The 23,027-nt window shown below is 39.8% G+C and overlaps 1 protein-coding gene and 1 pseudogene across 1 annotated transcript; both read right to left on the bottom strand.

The window, feature by feature from the left end:
• Positions 1–2,537: 2,537 nt before the first annotated feature.
• Positions 2,538–3,476, bottom strand: LOC133764754 (olfactory receptor 143-like). Its single transcript, XM_062198438.1, has one exon. The coding sequence runs from the start codon at positions 3,468–3,470 to the stop codon at positions 2,538–2,540; it is 933 nt and encodes a 310-aa protein (XP_062054422.1). The 5' UTR covers positions 3,471–3,476.
• A 15,395-nt stretch (positions 3,477–18,871) lies between these two features.
• On the bottom strand, positions 18,872–19,920 carry LOC133763971 (olfactory receptor 6M1-like; annotated as a pseudogene).
• Positions 19,921–23,027: the final 3,107 nt, after the last annotated feature.

Below are 23,027 nucleotides of genomic sequence, written 5' to 3'. Positions count from 1 at the left end.
TTTCTCCTCTCTCTCTCTCTCCTTTCTCCCTCCCTCTTTTTTTTTTTTTTTTTTGACAGGCAGAGTGGACAGTGAGAGAGAGAGACAGAGAGAAAGGTCTTCCTTTTCCATTGCTTCACCCCTCAATGGCCACCGCGGCCAGGAGCCAGGTGCTTCTCCTGGTCTCCCATGGGGTGCAGGGCCCAAAGACTTGGGCCATCCTCCACTGCATTCCCAGGCCACAGCAGAGAGCTGGACAGGAAGAGGAGCGACCGGGACAGAATCCGGCGCCCCGACCTGAACTAGAACCCGGTGTACTGGTGCTGCAGGCGGAGGATTAGCCTATTGAGCCATGGTTCCGGCCCCCTTTGTCTGTCTTTCTTGCTCTTGCTCACTCTCTCTGTCCCTGTGTATGTGATTTTTCAAATCTTATTTTTCAAATAAAAATAAATAAATGAAATCTTTAAAAATAGTAAAATACGTACTTTAGGTTGAAATTCAAACCAAATCAGTTTAAGATTTTTATTTAACTAAGTACTATAATGAATATAGACAAAAGAAGTATAGAAGTAATACAAAGCATTTAGATTCTGATTAAGGAATGAAAGTCTTAAAATTATAATGGTGAGATCAGGATTATCATAAATGAAAATACTTGGCTCTTCCCTAAAACAATAATTTTACTCAGATTGAAGTAAAGATCATAGCTGGCATCATTATCTTCTAAGGCTAATCTTAAAAGCCAGTCTTTTAAAAATTTTTCAAAAATCATGATAGATTTCCATAAATATAAAAATGCAGTGGTAAGAACCATGGTCTCTTGAAGACTACACTGAAATCATTCAAAGTAGGGATGGATAGGAGAGAGCAAAATATGAAAGTACTACTGTGAAAATCATGACCCGTCTCACCAGGAAAACTTGACCTAAACTCCTCAGTCTTATCATCCCAGAAAATGACTGACTATTGAAAGAGAGCATGACGAAGCTTTTTCTTTTTGCCCATCCTATTTACCCCATTTTAAAATCAATCTTTAAAGAGTCATGAGTGTGTTCTCATTGGCCATCAAAGTCTGTGGTTCATCTGTCAGCATCCTGGCTGAGAGTCAATTCCCATACCACTCACACTTTTGGCCCATTCTACAAGAGTTCTCCAGAAGTTCTCTCTATTCTTTCACAATTTCTTTCTTCATTTTTTTCTTTTCTCTTTCTTTCCTTCCTCTCTCCTTCCTTCCTTCCTTCCCCTCCCTCCCTCCCTCCCTCCCTTCCTTCCTTCCTTCCTTCCTTCCTTTCTTCTTCTCCCTCCCTCCCTTTCATTTCTTCTTAGCATGTACAATGGTTTGAAAAACTAGTAGCCAACTGGGGAGTAAACCAGTGGATGGAAGACCTCTCTCTCTCTCTGCCTTTCATTCTCTCTCTGTGTAGCTCTGACTTTCAAATAAATAAATCTTTAAAAAAAAGAATGAAGGAAAAACTAGCTTCTATGTGATTAGTTGTGCGGCCTAGAAAAAGTCATATAACTATATCCTAATCATAGGATATGTAGGATATTTAATAGGATTTGTAAAGAAGGTGGCATACAGTAATGAACTCAGATTCAATTATTTCTTCTAAGAAAAAAAGGATAAATAAAATTTACATATTAAACAAACAAATCTCAATTAAGCAAGATCCTCACACATGTTTTTGTGTTTTAAAAGAAGTAAATAGAATTTCCTTTACAAAAGGAAACCCTGGTTATACAACCAGGGCAACAAAGACACTTGACATCACATGCGGCTCTTGATACTGTAAGCAGGAATATCATCGTGTAATTTTTCATCACAATCACAGACACAATCCACATATAAATGGAAAAATTATCAATATTTCAATTCTATTTATCACAAAGTATCAGTTGACCCAGGCCTTGTTGTTTTTGGTGGAGTTTGAGAAAGGTGGGCAGAACTGTGAGCCTTACCTAAGCATCAATTACAATAGAAACTTAATCCAATAAAGTATATGGTCCCTATATAGATATGAAGCTAAAAATCCAGAATAAGAACCATGACTGAAAGAATCCTAAAAAATTGACATCTGTACCATGCCCCAAGTTCTGTCATGGCTCCTGTTTTAATGCAGTTTTAAGTAGTAAGATACTTGAAAGAGGAAAGCACTCTATGTGATAGTTTCAGAAGAGGAAGAAAGAAATGAACACATTGGACAGTACCCAATGCCTTGCCTTGCCTTGAATAATGAAGACACATAAGAAATAACTAGTAAGTAGGTTACCTTTAGATAGGAAAGGATATCAGCTCAGTGTCTGCATCAGGTATAAAGATGGAAACTGGGGCAGAGCCCCCTTGGGACCAAGATGACCCTCATCCAAGGAAAGACACATGTAGCTGTATTGCATGCAGAGAGAAGAAAGTGTTTTAGAGTAGAAATCCTGCCAAGACTATAGAAAGAAAGAAGAAGAGAGGAAAGAAAGAGACTAAAAGGAAGTTTACAAGGAGGTGTAGGAAGAGGACAAAACGACCTTGCCACGGAAAAGGACCAACTCAGCCCTAGCGGTGCTGCTTAATTTGTAATTCTCTTCAGAGTTTTCTTCAGAGCAAGTTTGACATCCTTGTTTCTGAGGCTATAAATGAGGGGGTTCAGCATGGGCACTACGATAGTATAAAACACGGAGAAAATTCTTCCTTGGCTGAAAGATTCAGCAGAAGATGGCTTCACATACGCAAGCAACCCAGATCCATAGAACAGGCCAACAGTTATGATATGGGAACCACAGGTGCGGATGGCTTTGGACCAACCTTTAGCTGGAGACATGTGAATGACATTAAAAAGAATGAAAGCATAAGATACTAGGATAATGAGGCTCGATGCAATGATAACGGTACCCACAATGACAGAACTGGCAAGCTCATTGGCATAGGTGCTGCTGCAGGAGAGCTGAAGCAGGGGGAAGATGTCACACATGTAGTGGTTGATGGTTTTGGAATCACAAAAGGTGAGCCTAAGCATAAGCCCCGTGTGGACCATGGCACCAGAAAACCCCATCAAATATGAACCAGACATCAGCAGAAAACAAACCTTTGGGGACATGACAATCGTGTACTTCAGCGGCTTACAGATGGCCACATAACGATCATAGGCCATGGCTGTCAGCACGTAGCACTCAGAGTTGACAAAAAAGCAGAAGAAAAATAGTTGAGCCATGCATTCTGGAAAGGAGATGATGTTGCTCTCTGAAATAAAGCCCATCAGCATTTTAGGGGTAAAGACAAATGAATAGCAGAAATCAATGATGGACAGGTTGCAAAGAAAAAAGTACATGGGGGTGTGAAGGTGCAAATTCAGGCAAATTAGAGTAACTAAGCTCAAGTTGCCCAGCACAGTGACCACGTAGTTCACCAAGAACAGAAAAAACAGGGGCAGTTGGAGCTCAGGTTGCTCTGACAATCCCACAAGAAGAAACTCCACCACTGACGAGTTTTTTTCCACAGCCATTCACTTCACCAGTAGATCTGTGAGCAGAGGAATACAAGGTGATATTAACAATGAACTTCATTTTTGTCTCCAGAGGAGAAGGAACTTCAGGGCTATCTGGACTCAAGCAAGATCTCCAGGGAGCGAGTTTTCTTGGGCTGATTCCTGAGGGTTCCCCATCTCCTCCTTCCCTCACCTGTGTGTGTGTGTCTGACCAGGAAGAATGCTGATACACCTCCCAATGTCTCCGCACTTCATCCCCCTGTCTCCTCAGTCGTCACTGAGTGCTGGAAAGAGCAACACAGGTGGTAATACTCATAACCCTTCATTTATATAGTTTTGGATTTGAAGGGAAATTATTGAAAGAAAGGTAATTCAGTGCTCACTTTTCTTTCTCAGCAAGCCTCACTGAGCTGCACATTGAGGGCTCATCCTCTCCACTCTACTGAGGAGACAAAGCTTCTAATAATGAAAGAAGTTGCAGCCATCATCACCGACCTCAGCCTTTGAGATGTTAGAAGAGCTATGAGAGAGGAAAGGCCATGATTGCTATTTAAGAGCTCTCCCAGAAGTTTTTTTTTTCTTTCCTTGCTAAGAGGTAAACAGTAATCTTTTTTAAAAGCTCCACAAGTCATCTGATTCATATGAAAATCTGTTCCATGTTTCATAGTTCTGAGACAAATGAGTAGAAGTACAGAACACTCTTCCTGCCTTTAAGTTTTCTTCCCAATTGGCTGAGCCCCTTGAGGGTATAAATTACTGAGCATGTGTTTACACTCTGTGCATCATAAACCCAGTACCAGATCTCTGGGGACTCGAATTTCTACTCAATTTACCAACAAGAATTCCTCCTGGTCCTCAGTGCAAAGTAGTGCCCATTCTCCCTACACAGCTCTACAGGAGGAAAGTCCCTATCCCTAATGCTGCCCTACAAGCACCTTGGGACGGAAGTAAATAATACTAAATCATAAAGTTAATACCCCATATACTTGTAGATCACATCCCCTGAAACAGATATTGTAGCAAAGTGATTGATAAAGTGCAATGAGCCTCAAAGTTACTGAGTTGAATCCAGACTTCTCAACTTCCTGATGTGAGATGGTAGACAAGAGATATTGCCTCTCTCTCTCTCTCCCTCCATGTGTGTGTGCATATGTGTGTGCACACACATATGTAATATATATATACACACATATATATAAATCTTTAACATTGTAGGATTGTATCCAAGTGATAAAGTCTCTCTCTCTTTCTCTCTTCTCTCTCTCTCTCTCTCTCACACACACATACCTCTGTCTATTAGTAATGGAGTTAATAAAAGAACTGTATCATTGGGTTATTATAGGAATTATGTGAAATAATTAGCATAAAGTAATGCTATGTGCCTGACCCATGAAAACAGCCCAGTAGGTTATAAATATCTCTTTCTCTATTTGTCCTCTATATTCATGCAAACCAGGATTTCTCAGCTTTGGCACTACTGACATTTTGGACAAGATGATTTCCTGTTGTCAGACTTTCCTGTGTGCTAAAGACACATTGCAGAAGGCCACATATTGAAGAGACCAAGCTGGGAGGAAGAAGGTGAAGATCTGAATCCCAAGTTTCCTGATGATTTTATTTTAAACTCACAAGTGAGGGCTATGGAAAACATTGGTATCTTCCCTGCCCTCAACATTGACTCTGAGTTGAGGTGAGGTGGAATGAAGGGGTTTAAAGGAGGAAAATCATTCTTTTCTTTTCTCTTTTTTTCTCTATCCCTCTTTCTTTCCTCCTTCCCTCCCTTCGTTTCTCTACTCTGATGAGCTAAGTGGTGGTAACATTGTTCTTAGGGCACAAAGCAAGGCATTGAGGGATTAGGCTGGGAAACATTTGTAAATTCCTCTTCATGGAGACCATCATATTGCATATTACACTGTAAGGAAATCACCTCAAAGGTGAAATCAACACAGGTGTTGGCTGATGGAAAAGCAGTGATTGGAAGTAATGACAAGGGTTTGTGGTACTGGGCAATATTCTCCACTTCTTAAATCAGCGGTCAATTAACTTTTTCTGAAAAGTGCCAGATAGTAAATAATTTAGACACTGTGAGCTGTATCTTCTCTGTTGCCATTACTCACCTCTGTTGCTTGTTATGCTAAAGCAGTCATAGGCAACATGTAGATGAATGTACGTTTCCTGTGTTCCAGTAAACTTTCTTTAATAAAACAGGCAGTGAGTAGGATTTGTCCAAGGCCCTTACAATAACCAGATGGCTTTTGGCTGTTCCCCAACACATATTACCAAAAAGAACAGTTGGTGTCTCTAGGGGTACATGAGTTCACAGCCAAACAATAGACAAGGAAAAATGTAGTTTTTATTATAAATAAAGACAAATATCATCATATAAAAACTGAAGTGGAATTACTCATTAGAACAAGAATTTAAAATTTACAAAATAAGGATACTCCAGGATTTAAGGGAAGATGTTAAGAAACTTTAAAAGGACAGAAAACCACATTGAGGAGCCAAATAGCAAATGTTAGTATGCAAAACACAATTGTTAAAATAAGGACCACAGTAAACTCTAGGATTAATATAGTTAAGAACCATATGTGAGTTGAACAATTGCACTGAGGACTCTTCTGAAGGCAACAGAATAGGATAACAAGATAGAATGTGTTTAGAAAGCAAAACAGTAAAACACAACAAAAGCTAAGATGTCGTCTACAGATTGGTCTTAGTAGGAAATAAGAAAAATGGAGAGACGATGGTTTTTGAGGAAATCATGGAGAGAAATGTCTCATAACTAGAAAAACAAAAAAAAATTGCAAATTAAAAGGCCTAAGAGAGTGTTAAACAGAAGAGAAAATTAAAACCATATCCCTACAAACCATATTGCATAAAGGAAGACTCCAGATGGATTAACATTTTTAATGTGAAGACAAAGTGAAACAAAATCAAGAAACAAATAGAAGAAAATATAAGATAATATCTTGTAATATGGGTTGGGATGCTTTAATTTAGATCTTAAAGTTATAAAATATAAATCATAAGACAGATGATTGATAAATCTGAGTTACCTTGATTTCACAGTATACTACAATGTACACTGTGGACAAGCTTAATATATAGATAACTAATTGGGAGACATATTTACAATTTTTATAACCATGTAGAAGTAACAGTCATAGTGTTCATAGAACTTCTACAAGAATAATACAATAAGAGTAATACAGTGAACACAATAGAAAAATGAGCAAAATTCAGCAATTTAGAAGAAAACTAGATAGAAACATGCACATAAATGTAAATTCTAATTTGTCAATAATCAACTGCAAAGCCAAACAAATGACGGGCCCAGCGCTGTGGTGCGGCCGGTTAATGCCCTGGCCTGAAGCGCCGGCAACTCATATGGTTCGAGTTCTGGCTGTTCCTCTTCTGATCCAGCTCTCTGCTGTGACCTGGGAAAGCAGAAGATGGCACAAGTCTTTGGGCCACTGCACCACATGGGAGACCCGGAAGAAGCTCCTGGCTCCTGGCTTTGGATTGGTGCAGCTCCAGCCTTTGCTGCCATCTGGGGAGTGAACCATTGGATGGAAGACCTGTCTGTCTCTACCTCTCTTGATAACTCTTTTTTTTTTTTAATTTTTTAAGACCAACTTATTTATTTATTTATTTATTTATTTTTATTTTTGACAGGCAGAGTGGATAGTGAGAGAGAGAGAGAGACAGAGAGAAAGGTCTTCCTTTTTGCCGTTGGTTCACCCTCCAATGGCCGCTGTGGCCGGTGCATCACGCTGATCCAAAGCCAGGAGCCAGGTGCTTCTCCTGGTCTCCCATGTGGGTGCAGGGCCCAAGCATTTGGGCCATCCTCCACTGCACTCCCAGGCCACAGCAGAGAGCTGGACTGGAAGAGGGGCAACCGGGATAGAATCCGGAGCCCCAACCGGGACTAGAACCCGGAGTGCCGGTGCTGCAACGCGGAAGATTAGCCTGTTAAGCCACGGCGCCGGCCGATAACTCTGTCTTTAAAATAAATAAATAAATCTATTAAAAAAAAAAGGAGTGAGAACATGCAAAAAAAATGACAATAGAAAGGAAGATAGTGAGGAAGTCAAACAAAGCTCAACTATAGATTATTAAGCTACTGTCAGGAGGAATGAAGCTGACATACACATAAAATCATGCTCATATCTGTGAAACATAATTCTCAGATAAAACAAGAAGCACAGTATGATATATAAAATAATGCTATCTGCATACATTAAAATTTTGCACACCATCAAAGCAGACCTTGCACCATGCAAAGTCAAACAGAGAGGACTTTATTCACAGCTCTTGCCATAGGAGAAGGAGGCTGGAACTCAGACTGAACTCAATTCCACTGAGATGATGTGAGAGGATTTTACCAGTACGGTGAGATAGCATAAAAATGATATCATACTGCTTATTAATAATCCTCAATATTAATATGCCTGTGGGCTCTTGCCACATATTCCGAGAAGAATTCTAAATACTGGCATAAATAGACCAGACAACGTGGTTAAGTTTTAAAGGATTTTATTCAGTGAGAGAAATACGCAGGAGAGTGAGGGCTTTGTACAGGGCAGAAAGGGAAGTCTAGAAGCTAAGCTGGGTCCATACTAAGCAGAGAGCAAGTAGGCAGGCAGGAAAGCAGAGAGCAGGGGCCCAAAGGCCACGCACCTGCGGGGCAACAGGGCAACAAAGGGAGGGGCCCACCATACTCCAGGCCTTTTATCCACTTCCAAAGGGGAGTGGTTATGTAGCCTAATGGGCAGGTGGGCTTCTACTAGGGGCATGAGATCACACAGGGGCGTGGTGAAAGTGTTGTCTTCCAGCTCACAGACCTAATCAATTTTATCCTGAATCTACCTGCCTACACCAAAAGTACTAGGGGATATTGGGGGAGGTTCATCAAGGGGATATGTCCAGCACAGTGAATTATGCTTAATCGATAAGTGTTTTCCTCTGTAATTAGACCATCAATGCTTGCTAATTGGGGCCCATCAAAGTTAGGCTCCTACAATTCCATAGATACAGGTAGAGTAGGGGCACTACTTTCATTGCTTAAATTTCAAAGGGACGATTCTCTGGTTAGAGTAGGATATCCCCAGGTCATGAAACTGAGGACAAGGTCTTGACGCTATTTGCATCTCAAAGATGGCAGGTTTTCTAAAGAACTACCTAAATGAAGACTGCCTGTCTGGAGAGGCTAGGAAAGGGGGTGAGGGGAGGGAATTGGGATAGAAAAGGAGTAAGATAAGTGAGGGTAGAGAAAGAGGAAACAAAAGGAAAAAGAAGTAAAAAAGCCCAGAGCTTCCTGATAATGATACTGTTAATCAGATACCCAGGATTCTCTAGGCTATCACGATAAATAAGCTTCTTAATTCTTTAATCAACTGCAGTGCTCACAACTCACTTTACAAATGAAAGTTCCCTGGAGCTGTGGATCCATACTGAATCAAACACTCCTACCAATGCTCATTTTTTATTTTAAAATGTTTTTCCTATCAACACCTACTTGCATGGTATACTTCAGTACCAGTTCGTCATAGTTTTGGATTGTGCCTGTGTTCCTGATTAATATGTTGGTCTAATCTCTGTTCCACTCACTTATCTGCCTCACCCCATAATCTAAAATGGTAATCCTAACTGTTCCTTTATTGATCAGTTCTGCCTAGGAGAATTAGCAAATTGTAGTGCTCTAGTACAAAAAATAAACAAATGATTGAATTTTGTGTGAACCTGTTGGAAACACAAGATACTGGATCTCAATTAAATTCAAGTAATTTAGTTCTGCATTTTTGATAAGCTTCCTAGGTAATTTGCTTGCATAGTAAAGTTTGATTAGCATTGATCTAAGTTTTGATGAAGTCTGATGTCCTAGGTAATAGCCGCTTTATTTTACAGCTGAAGCAATTGAGAAAATAGGAATGTATTGATTTACTTGAAGCTGTTGCTTTTGTTTGTGGGTGGGCCAGGATTGGAACCCAAGACATTTGATCCTCATTTAAGGACTACTCTAATTCATAATGTAGCTCGCCATTTCCAGGTTTCCAAAAATTAATCTTTGAACAGGTGTATACTTCTCTAATCTGTATCAGTTTGTCACGAGTCTCAGCTGTTCCTGTCAGCTGCTCCTTCGTTTGTCAATCCTGTTACGGTCCATTTATAGGAGACAGCTGTGTGTTCCCCACCAGTGCCCTTCCTGGCACTGTGTAGCTGCAATATGTTCTCATGCATGAAGAATAGTGTGTACATTTACACTCCCCATCAACATGCCATGTAATACAGCCCTAACTGAAAATTTATGTCACCTATGCCTTATTACTGTTCAAAGGCATGAGAATAGCTGTTTAAATCCAGAGAATTGGGTCAGGCATAACCTTCTGCCACTCCTGGTATTGGAGGCTTCTGCTTCTTACATTTATTAAGAATCAATTTTTTGCTAAATGAAATGTCAGTCTTCCACTCTGTGAACCTGGTTCTGCTCCAAGATCAGTTGAGAATTTGGAATTGTTATGTAACTTACTGAATTTTGCAATTGCTAACTATTTCAAACTTTATCTGTAAACTCTTTATCAGTGAATTTCCTTTATCTAGAAGATAATCTATGAACAATAAAAAGTGTGATTGCCCATTTTTGCTCTGTACAGTTTTTCCTGAAATTTTAAGATTTGTTTCTCAGGTAGAAATCAACAGAAAGAGAGGTGGCGAGGACCTATGATACCAAACCCTTAATTTTGTGACCAGCTGTCTCCTGTAGCCGTAGCCTCTCCCATGGGTCTCTGAAGAACAAGAACAACAAGAGGAAAGCTCCTTGTTGTTGGCCTTGAAGCCTACTCGAGATGTATTCTGGGTGGTGTAAGACATGCCAACACTCCTCTTGCCCATTACGGGAGGGAGGCAGATTTTGCAATTCAGAGTCACTCTCCTTCATATTGGACCTTGGTATCTCACACCTGTGATGGCGAAAGGAGCATAGGGGGACTCTAAGGGAAAGCACCACCTGTAAAGAGTTTTGCTCCTGATACGCAGAGCCGCAAGTCTACAACATGAACTACATGTTTCTCTTTCCCTATACCGTTACTAATGTGGAAATTGTAATAGGGGGACATCTCTCTTCAGCAGTAGGAGAGTACAGGCTGCTCTTACAGCCCAGCTACACAGGGCTTCAAAAAGTTCCTGCAAAATGTTTCTTATGAGAAAACTATGCATAAATTTCAATCATTTTTGCACCAAAAATGTTTTAATTCTGTTTTTGATGAACTTTTTGAAGTATCCTTGTATAAACGTGAAAAGAGGAATCTAAGAATTCTTAAACTCAACGATTGTGCCTGGTTCACTTAGTGTATCCAAAGCACCCAAACACCGAAGTCCTAATACATATTTTCAATTTATTTTTATATCAACAGATGAAAGTATGTTTATTGTGCACGACACCTTGCTTTGAAGTACATTTACATTTTAAATGACTAATTCTAGTTAGCCAACACTTGGATTTCCTTACATGGTTACTATTTTTGTGGAGAGAACCGATTACATCCACTCTCCTAACATCTTTTAGAATAGATCTCTTGATCTTATTTCTCCCATACTGCTGAAATTTTGTATTCTTTTTTAAATTAATTTTTTTAAGTTATGGTTTGAAATTTTGTATTTTTTGACCAACATCTCCCCAGTGCCCCTTTCCATAGCTAGGTCCTGGTAACCTTGCTTTGATGAGATCAACTTTTTAAGATTTCACATATGAGTAAGATCATGTAATATTTATCTATTTGTGCCTGGTTTATTTCATGTAACATAATGTCCTCCTTGGTTCATTAATGTGTTGGAAATGACAGTTTTTCTTTTTTTAAAGGCTGAATAATATTCTATTATGTTTACCTACATCATATTTTCTTTATCCATTCATCCATTGATGGACATTTAGATTGATTCCACATTCCCTTTTGTGAATAATGTAATAAACATGCAAGTGCTCAGTTTGACATACTGATTTCATTTTAAGTACATATATAAATGTAATAGCAAGTAGGGGCTGGTGCCGTGGCTCACTTGGTTAATCCTCCGCCTGCGGTGCCAGCATCCCACATGAGTGCCGGGTTCTGGTCCCAGTTGCTCCTCTTCCAGTCCAGCTCTCTGCTGTGGCCCGGGAAGGCAGTGGAGGATGGCCTGGGTATGTGGGCCCCTGCACCCACGTGGGAGACTGGGGGGGTGTGCCTGGCTCCTGGCTTCGGATCGGCTCAGCTCACTGGCAGTGGCGGCCATTTAGGGGGTGAACCAACGGAAAGAAGACCTTTCCCTTTGTCTCTCTCTCTCTCTCTCTCACTGTCTAACTCTATCTGTCAAATAAAAAAAAAGTATTTAAAAAAATAAAAATAAATACCAAGTAGTAGATTTGCTGGCTTATATGGTATTTGTATTTTTAAGTTTTTGAGGAACTTCCATACTGCTTTCCACTATAACTTCACATCCTCACCAGCACTTACACCATTTGTCTTTTTAATAGTAGCCATTCCTCCTCCCCTCCCCCCCCACTGGAAACCTTTTATCTAAGATATACAAACTTCATGCATTTCGTAAATACAACTTTAAGAACATAGTGATTCTCCCCATCCTACATGTAATCCTAGCCATTCTAAAATAATAAACAAATAAACATTAACATTATAAGTAGAGGGTCCCTATGAAGAAAGTAAAGAGATCTTGGAGATATGGTGTATAAGCAACCTTACATCTGTGACCAGAGAAGTAGGGATAATGGAAATCCTTCTCATTTCTGGTTTGAATATAGCTTAGTTCCCCTATCTATAGCAGGAATACCAACAAACAAAACAATATATCTACCACCTCAATGATCTGTGTCAAGGTTGTGGAAAGGCAGCCCTTTGTCACTGACACCCACTTTCATATAGAGAATAGACAGCAGTGACCATGAGGAAGCTTATCCCGCAAGTGGCTTGAAAGACTGTAATTCAGGGCAGGACCACCTGAGTCAGAATATTATTAAGTGACAACTCATAAATATAAATATATATGAAGCATCCCTGGGGGATTCCAGGATACATTTGGTAGTACACAGGAGAATGAGAGCCTATGGAATGTGTCAGGGTAAGAAAGATGGACAAGGCCGGCGCCGTGGCTCAACAGGCTAATCCTCCACCTTGCGGCGCCGGCACACCGGGTTCTAGTCCCGGTCGGGGCACCGATCCTGTCCCGGTTGCCCCTCTTCCAGGCCAGCTCTCTGCTGTGGCCAGGGAGTGCAGTGGAGGATGGCCCAAGTGTTTGGGCTCTGCACCCCAGGGGAGACCAGGATAAGCACCTGGCTCCTGCCATCGGATCAGCGCGGTGCGCCGGTCGCAGCGCGCTACCGCGGCGGCCATTGGAGGGTGAACCAACGGCAAAAGGAAGACCTTTCTCTCTGTCTCTCTCTCACTGTCCACTCTGCCTGTCAAAAATTAAAAAAAAAAAAAAAAAAAAAAAAAAAAAAAAAAAGATGGACAAGGGTCAGGGACACTTGGAATTTTATTTTGACGTCCTCCACAGACTGATGGGGCCAAGAGGAAATTGGGTCACACTTCCTGAATGGAGTTTTGAATGTGAGAGAAAGAACAGAACAAATAGAAATCACCCTTTCTGGGTGCACTTCAGGCAAAAACATTCCTGCAATTTTTGTTTAAATATTGGATAGTGCAAATTTTAAATTGCTATTGATAGATTTTATTGCATTCTTTCTAGTCAATAGTTACTCGTGGACCAATTTGATCCTTTTAAAATCTTGTTTCAAAATTGTGTTAAGCGAAAACTAAGTTTGCTTTTACTCTAGGGATAATTTATGTTTATTTCATTATCTAGTGCCCTATATATTAAGAGGTATTTCCAATATGACTGATAGGAACACAAACTATTTTCATCCCTATGTTAACACTGAAAAATATTTGGCCTATTGGTTTCTTGTGGATTCTTTCATACTTCCAGGTAATTTCTTTTTCATGCATTTTTTTTCTTTTTTTTAAAGGAGAGAGAGAGATTTCTTTCTCTCTCTCTCTTTTTTTTTTTTTTTTGGACAGGCAGAGTTAGACAGTGAGAGAAAGAGACAGAGAGAAAGGTCTTCCTTCCATTGGTTCACCCCCCAAATGGCCGCTACTGCCAGTGAGCTGCGCCGATCCGAAGCCAGGAGCCAGGTGTTTCCTCCTGGTCTCCCATGCGGGTGCAGGGCCCAAGCACTTGGGCTATCCTCCACTGCCTTCCCAGGCCACAGCAGAGAGCTGGACTGGAAGAGGAGCAACTGGGACAGAATCCGGCGCCCAAACCAGGACTAGAACATGGGATGCCAGCGCCGCAGGCGGAGGATTAGCTTAGTGAGCCGCGGTGCCGGTCTCATGCATTCTTTTTTAAAAAACTATTTACTTCCATCTTATTTGAAAGGAATAATGACAGAGAGACTGAAGCACAGACATACAGATAGAGATCTTCCATGCCCTGATTCACTACCCGAATTCTTGCAATAGGCAGTGTTGGGCCAGGCTGAAGCTAGGAACCTGGAACTCAATCCAGAGCTCCCATGTGGGTGGCAGGGACTCAAGGACATGCTGCCTCTCAAGGTACACAGTAGCAGGAAGCTAGAATCAGAAACAGAATTAGGACTCCAATCCAGGCACTATGATGTTGGATTTGAGCATCTTAAATGGTGCCTTAATCACTGCCCCAAATGCCTGATGCATGCTGAGCTGTGGCTTCAAAAGCCAGAAAAATTTCCACGCTCTGTTTGCATGTTCTCCCACATGCTGCATTCTAGTTGTAGGCCAGAGCATTTGCTTCCCTTTTCTCCATGATTGCAGTCTTTCATTTCCCACCGTGCAGTGTCTGAAAGTGTTTGCTTCATGTATTTTTGTCATTTCTTTAGTTTCTTAAGTCAAAAGATAAAACAGAATCTCTGTTATTCTACCTTGGCCAAAATCATAAATATTAATTCCTTTATTTTTAGAATGTGTCAGTCATGAAATTTTCTTATATATCCATTTCTCTCAAACTAAGATATAAATTACTTATTTATATCCTGTTCATCTTTGTATCATTAGCACCTCCCATAAAATTTTAGAAAAGGTCCTGGAAAGAATAGACAATATTTATCCAGTGTTTCTATAACATACACTGATATAACTCCTTTCAAGTTTATGCTACATTGTCCCTGCAAAAGCAACTATTTTGGAATTCATTTTGTTGATAAGAGAATTGAGATAGAGAGGATGATGGAACAAAGACATAGCCTCAGACATTTTAGGTTTCTTGTTACCCCTGCCTTCTTTCAAAAGATCAGCTCTGTCTCACACCCTGTATTGTCCCCCACCCCACCCCTGCATTCTTCCCCAGGTTTGGAAGCCAGTGGGCCAAACCTGAAGAACCAGTATAGAGAAGTTCATCTCTGTCTACTGCCCTACCAGTAGCCAACCTAAGATATAAAATGCGCCAGCCTGCTGGGGTCAAGGCCTCTGCCATTTTTGGTTTCTTTGGTCTGTGAGCATGATGGCAATTGATCGGCCTCTGCAGATTTATTTTCTCTGAATAAATCTGGTCTGGCTGCGAGTTCCTATTCTGTTTCTTCTCTGTTTTGCACTCCTGTTCTTACATTTGGTGTCCCGTGTGAGGAGGCACCAAACTGCATTCTTTTCCTAACAGAGAATAAGCGACTTGTCCAGGATCACAATTCAGTAAATATACTCAACATATCTTTCGTGAATAAATACTGAGCTGAATAGTGATAATCATACATACGACTGTAATTAATTCATATAAACTAAGGGTCAGGCATTTGGCATGCTGGCTAAGATGCTGCTTGGGCTCTTCCCCTCCCTTATCAGAGTGACTGGGTTCAAGTCCCAGCTCTGCCACCACTCACAGCTTCCTGCTGAAATTCACCATTGATGGCTGAAGTACTTGGATCCCTGCCACCCACATAGGAGAACTGGATGGAGTTCTGGGCTCCTGGTTTTGGTCTGGTTCACCCATGACTGTTTAAGGCATTTGGGAGTTGAATCAGTAAATCATTGGATGGGAGATCTCTCATTCTCTTTCAAATGAAAATGAAAAGAAATCATATGAACTAAACTTTTTTTTTTTTTTTTCAGAACCAGAAAAAGCTAGAGAGAGTTGGAACATGGAAGATTTAGGTGAGTGAGGAAAGGACTGGTCGATGGGACCTCTTTATTTGGTAAGTCTGCCTCATTTCATTGCCAGGTGCCCAAGGCTCATAAAAAAAGTTATGAGGGGATTTCAAAAAAACTTGTGGAAGGTGGAATTAAAGGAAATGCTTATTTTGGTGCAGAAAATTTTTGATATTGATGCATTTTTTTCATAATACACTTTTCTCATGGGCTTTCTGAAGACCCTTTGTATTTATGGATTTCGAAATTTTTATGCCCAAATAAATTTATCTTTTAATTTGAGTTTTCTGTGAACTTTCTTAAGCACCCTCGTACTATGTTCTGTATGACTTAAAAGATCACTTGTCAAGTACATTTTATGGCAATTTTTTTTTTTTTGTGATATTTAATCAAGACTCTTCTTGGGCCCAGCAGTGATGCAGGCTTCTTGGTGATGGTAGCTAACCTGGTTCTCCATCATTCATGGTTCTCAATCTTGGCCTGCTTCAGGATCAGCCACAAGGATTACTAAAACATGTGTTGCTGGGCTTCCCCTCCAGGGTTTTCTGATGTAGTGGGTCAGGGTTGTATTAATTTCTTATGTCTTTCCAAGTGATGTTAGTGCTGCTGGCCCAGAAGCCAAATTTTGAGGACCACTGGTGCAAATTCTATTTCAGATGATCTTTTTTATTTTTTCTTTTTTAAATCTTTAACTTCAAATTGTTATGGAAGGAATTCATTGAAAGAAACTTTCAGAATGACGCTATGAGTAAATCATATGGCTTTACTTGATCGCTTTCTTACATTTGGTTGCCAACATGTGACAGTTACTGATGGCCAATTCCTTAGCATCTTGGAATCAGTTCAGTCTTCTAGGTATTCTCGCTTTCACTTAGAGTGCCATGTGTTGATGAACTTGGGTCCCCTCGGCAGCAGAGGCTCTCAGATGATTTCTGCCCTTGGTGAATGATTGATACAGCACAAGGACCTGCTTCTTACACTCTGGCTTGCATGTAATCCTTTCTCCCAGATATCCACATGCCTCATACACTCATCTTCTTTTCATCTTTATTTAAAGATCACCTTCCCAGAGAAGGCTTTCTTAACTTCCTCATATAGAATTGAAACTCATTCTCTAGACTTCATGTTCCCCTTGCCTTAGTTTTTCTCATAACATTTGTCACCTTGTATCTTTTCATACAGTTTTTTTTCTATATTTTATTTGTGATGTGTCACCACCTACTGTATTTAAACTGATTGAAGTCATATATTTTGTTTTTTCTGTTCACTGTCATACATAATAGGCACTAAAGCATATAGCAAATGGATGACTAAATAATTTTTGACCTCTGAATAAATAATACATGGTAATATTCAATGATGGACTTAATTATTTTGTTCTACTTTGCATATGTTATTAAAGTTATACTTTTTAAAAAAATTTACATTGACTTATCAACTTTATTAATTATTTTTATTTGAAAGGCAAAGAGACAGATAAAGACAGAAACATATGGAGAGAGAGAAGCCCAGAATTCCATCCAGTTCTCCCATGTTGGTGGTAGGGAGCCAAGTCCTTGAGCTATCCCTGATTCCTCTCAGGATAAACATTAGCAAGAAGGTAGAACTGGAAACAGAGCTGAGACTCAAATTAAATTATTGTACCAAATGCCTACCCATAATTATACTTTATTTTGTGATCATTTTCTACTTGCAGTCAAGTGCCAAGCCTTTAGGTCTTAAGATTCACTTTAGGGTAGCTGTCAAAAGGCACTGTGAGGGACTGGTGCCATGGTACAGTGGGTTAAGCTGCTGTCTAGTGCTGGCATCCCACATGGGTGCTGGTTTGAGTCCCAGCTGCTCTACTTTTGATCCAGCTCTCTGCTAATGTTCCTGGGAAAGCAGCAGAAGATGGCTCAAATGCTTGGGCCCCTGCACCTACCTGGGAGACATGGATGAAGCTTCTGCCTCTTGGCTTTGGCCTGGCCCAACCTTGGCTACAGTGGCCATTTTGGGAGTGAACCAGCAGATGGAAGAGCTCTCTGTGTCTCTCCCTCTCTCTTTTTGTAATTCTGACTTTCAAATAGATAAATAAGTAAACAAACAAACAAATTATTTTTTTTTTAGTGCACTGTGATAATTTGCATGTTACGTGGTATGGCTCCTCTTCTCAATGCATCCATCTCTAGTTACTAGTCTGTAATCCAAATTTCTCCCAACAACTAGCTTTCCACTAGTGTTCCAGATGTCCCTTACCTTTGGCCATTCCTGGGAACCAACCCAGTGTTACTCCTCCCCTGTGTCCTGTAGCCTCAGCCTGTCCCCACATCTGCACTCTTACAGCCAACATTTCACACAAATGTATCTTGTATTTCAAAATAATCTTTGCTTTAATCCACATTTCCTTCATATTACAGCACTGCTTATATTCCAGACAATTTTCTTGATAGTATTGTATTTTATGTTCCCTCTTTCTTTTTTAGGTTTTATTTCCCAGATCCTATATATATATTTTTTTATTGAAGTCATTCAGATCTGTTGCCACTGCATGTAGAAGATACTTTCAATCTGTCACATTGCTACTTGAAGTGTTCTCCCCTTGCCTTTTAGCCTATTCTGTGGTACCATACTCTCTTAATTTTTCTTCTTTTGGTTGCCCATCCTTCAACTAATTTGTAGATTGTCTGCTTTTGTTATCTTCCCTGGTGATCTAGGTCACTTTTATAGATTTAATTATTGTTAATATATTTGATGGCTTCCTAAACTTCCTCTCTAGCTCTTATCTCTTTCTTATAATTATGCAACTGACAACTTACAATTGCATGTCCACAGAAATCTCTAATTCTACCACTAATCCACCTCGTGTTCCTTTTCACCTGAGATGTCTCCACCTCTCACTCAGTATAGTTGGAGGCTTGATATCCTGGGTTATACCTTCTTTTCCATCATTGCTTGCATAATATCTATTTGATCTGGCTAACAGAGGTTAAGATTAGGTTCCTTGAAATATTCAAGAATATTTGATAAGAATCACAATTCTCTAGCTTTACATGCCTCATGACAAATAGGGACATTTTATTACTTATTATTTCATTTGGAGATGGAGACATTGAGGCTCACATAAATTGTGACATGACCAAAGTTCCTGGAAAATGATTAGGATTAGAATTGGCGGCCTATAAATAACTGCAAATACAAGACAGACCATGGATTGGATTCCTTTCTATCCCTGGACATGAAAAGAATTTTCTTTCAGTTTGGTACAGTCATTGCTCATCCAGTTGACATGGTCTCAAGTTTCTGGCATACTATTATATCACTGTTTTCAAGCAGAATGAAAGTGCTGAAGATAAGAAATGTTTTGTGATATACTAAACACCAGTGGCGAATTTTCCTTAGTATCAAGGACACAATTCTGTCCTTTGTCTCTCTCAAATCTTCTTTTACAATTTCCAATCCTCAACCTGCAGATGAAACAGTTCAGGAGGGGTGTTACTACTGTAGTGAGAACAACAGTGACCTTGTCAATATCCAGTGAATGTGTCTAATTTGATCTTGCATACACAATAATGTTGCTTCCATAAGCAATAGAAATGACTATGATGTGAGAAGCACAGGTAGAAAAAGCTTTCTGATGGCCTTGGGCTGAGGTGATGGGCAGGATGGTAGAAATGATGTAGGCATAGGCTCTAGTAGTGAATGCAAAGGAGCTCAGAATGACAAGGGCAGAGGGGAGAAAGTTTATCTTCTTAATGTGGGAGTATCTACACTGGCCACCTGTAGAAGAGGGGCAATATCACAGAAAAAAATGATTAATTTTTTCCCTACAGTAAGGTAGCCTTGTCACTAGAATGGTTGGTACCAACATGGGAGGGCTGCCACCCAGCATCCAAGAACCAGCAGGAGGCAGGCCCTGCTGTTCATGATGATGGTGTAGCACAGAGGGTTACAGATGGCCACGCAGAAGTCAAAGGACATAATTGCCAAGAGGAGAAACTCCACTTCCCCAGGAAGAAGTAGAAATACACTTGAGTTATGCAGCCAGCAAAGGGTATGATCTTTTTCACTTCTACCAGACAAGCTAGCAACTTTGGGGGGTCAACTGTAGTGTATAAAATACTGAGACAGGACAAATTGTTGAGGAGGAAGTACATTGGGGTTTGCAGGTGATCGTCCGTGCATATGAGGGAGATGATGATAACGTTCCCTATTGCTGTTAAAATGTAAGTCAGCGAGAGAAGTGCAAAAAGGAATATTTGAATCTCCAGAAGACCTGGAAAGGCCGTCAGGATGAATTCAGTGACAGTGCTCAAATTTCCCATGGCCACTGCTACACAGTTGGCAGGCTGTCCCTGAAGAAACAAGGAAAGGAAACTCAGCTTGGGTGATTGTACAAATAACCATCGAAAGCGTATTATTGAGAGTGGGTTATATTGAGAACTGGGTCACGGCATATCGTCCTCCATGTAAAGTCACTACTGTGGCTTTGACAAAGTCAAAATACTATTTAGACACACTTCTGTAAAACTAAGAATAAGATTGCTTAAAAATCTCTACACTTCCTTCAGTTATAGAATTCTATACTTTTTAATGGGGTGGAATTTTGTGCATTTCTACTCTTTCAGCTTCCATTATCCAGCAAAAAATGTGCTAAAGTGCTGACTCATGCTTTAAACATGGAAATCTTTGTCTTTGAAACTTCCAAATACACATTCACGTACAGATCGGACAGAGCAAACATCACAACAATCCTTCAGACACCACCACAGTCCAGACACCATCTTTTCCCTGCACCATCTCAACAGAGTGATTTTAGCACCATACAAATTCTAGAGTTTGTTTTTGCAGTTAGGAAATATGATGGATACAGGATGTGGTCTGACAAAGCTAGGGGGAAAACACAGTCATAGCTGGAATATAGTAGAGCGGTTCTGCCTTCCATTTAAGAAACCTAGAAAATTATTGATTTATAGTTCCCAAATATTCTCCCCCACACAAAGGCTATGTTTTTGTGTCTCTTGTTAACTCTCAGTCATTGAAATTATTTAGTATCAAGCCTTTTAAGATACAGAATCCCATGTAGATGTGGCCAATGAGGAATCCTTCCTAGGCTCAGTGAAGGGCCTCAGGGACGTTTTTGATGTCTTGCTCTACCTTCTGGTTACTAGAACATCCTGCCGTTGAAGCTTTTACTAAATGCTCTTGAATACTCTAAATGATTCCCCAAAATAAAATGATTGAATCTTTAAAAATTTGCTTATTTCCTTTTCTCTGTATAACTTCCTTTTTTTTCTTATCATTTTTTTTCCCCAAGTGGCTGAACTATGTTCCACTCCTCCCCGCCATGGGCTTGTTTGCCTTAGAGATTTAGATTAGAAAATCTCATGGGGATTTGGGTCACAAGAAGTTAATTAACAATCTTATTGTAAAAGAATGTTGGTTTTGCAATAACTAATCACAAATACAAAGTTTTAGAAGGGACCAAGCAGACTTGCTAGGGGATCTTTGGGGATTTCCCCAGTTAAATTGATTTATTCACTTAAAGGAAAAAGAGTAGTTTTTTAAAAAACAAAAAAACAAAAACAAAAACAAAAAAAAAAAACAAAAACAAAACTATGAGGAAGCTGAAAGCATGGAACGTGTGTCATATTTCTTAACTCATTGATACAATGAGAAATCTACTCCAACTACCGAATATTTTAGCATTTCAGGCACCATGGTACTTCCAAATATATTAGCATAGAATTAAAAAAAAATTCCAGATGAAAATATGGTCATAGTAAATTCCATGTTTTTTTTTTTTTTATCCAAGTGCTGTTCCTGTTAAAAAAGGTGAGCCCTTGACTTGAGCTCAGCTCAGCACAATTCTGTCCAACAGTCTCCACTTATGTTCCACAGCTGCAAGCTTGCCCTAAACTTCTGCTGTTTCAATAAAAATTCCCCTTAAGTATTCTCTTCTTGAATAAAAAGTCTACTTTTTAACCTTCACAGAAATCTGGCTTTTACCTAAGAACCCTGGTTCCCCTGCATGTCTTTCAAATGAGAATGGGCACCCTGTTTTCCATGTTCCAGAGGGTTGGGCTGGAGGAAAATCCTAATTATAATAATACAATAATAAGGTTATGTCATTTTATATTGAATTTTAATTACCTCATATCAAACTTATTAATTTATTAATATCTTAAAAATTTTTTTTTGACAGGCAGAGTTAGACAGTGAAAGAGAGACAGTGAGAGAGAGAGACAGAGAGAAAGGTCTTCCTTCCGTTGGTTCACCCCCCCCAAATGGCTGCTACGGCTGGTGCACTATGCTGATCCGAAGCCAGGAGCCAGGTGTTTCCTCCTGGTCTCCCATGCGGGTGCAGGGCCCAAGCACTTGGGCCATCCTCCACTGCCTTCCCAGGCCACAACAGAGAGCTGGACTGGAAGAGGAACAACCAGGACAGAATCCGGTGCCCCAACTGGGACTAGAACCCAGGGTGCCGGTGCCATAGGTGGAGGATTAGTCTAGTGAGCCGCGGCGCCAGCCTGATTTATTAATATCTTAAAATTAATTTATTAATGTATAATATACATAATTTAATCAGTTCATTAATTTATTAATTGATTTATTAAATCATTAATTTAATTGATTATTTTATATCGATTTTAATTATGTTACGTGGTATATAATGTATTATATTATTCATTTTGTAAAAAATCATTTTGTTACTTTGCTCCCAATTACAACTTGAGATTAGAAAATTATTTCAGTTTTTTATGAAACTCCTCTGAGGGTTGTAGGATGTACTTTTGCAAGGTTTTTCATTCTGCCATTTATTGCTTAACTGAGTTTCAAGAAAGTAGTAAAAACTCTTAAGCAAAACAACTATGGAAGAGGTTTTTTAAAAGACTGGACTTGAAAATCCCCATTCACACTGTTAGTAAAGACTATTTTACTGGATGGTGTGAATAGTTCACAAAAGGCCCTAAGATTTGCATAGCTTCATCTTAAGTTCCACGACCATCTCCTGCATTCCTCTTACATCATCAACTTCACTAGGAGAACTGCTCAGTCTCTGAAGTTCCAAGCTTCAGAGTTTCAATCTTGGACCATTACCTCCAATTAAACAGTCCTTTATATTTTTTAAATTATTTATTTTAAAGTCAGAGCTATATATATATATATATATATATATATATATATATATAGAGAGAGAGAGAGAGAGAGAGAGAGATCTTCCATCTGCTGGCTCAGATTCAAATTCACACCTGTACGGGATGCGACATTGTAGGTGGCAGCTTTATCTACTTTGCCACAATGCTGCCCCTTCCCCCCATTAAACATCGTTTGGTTCCCAAATACTCTCCCCATGGTTTCCTTCAGACGTCAGCTTCTGAATGGCTGTGTGTTCTCTCAGGCCTTGTGCCTTGAGCTGTATGTGAGTGTG

This window comes from Lepus europaeus, chromosome 7 (assembly GCF_033115175.1).
Source record: "Lepus europaeus isolate LE1 chromosome 7, mLepTim1.pri, whole genome shotgun sequence".
Lineage (NCBI taxonomy): Eukaryota > Metazoa > Chordata > Mammalia > Lagomorpha > Leporidae > Lepus > Lepus europaeus.
This window is presented reverse-complemented; position numbering and strand designations above follow the sequence as displayed.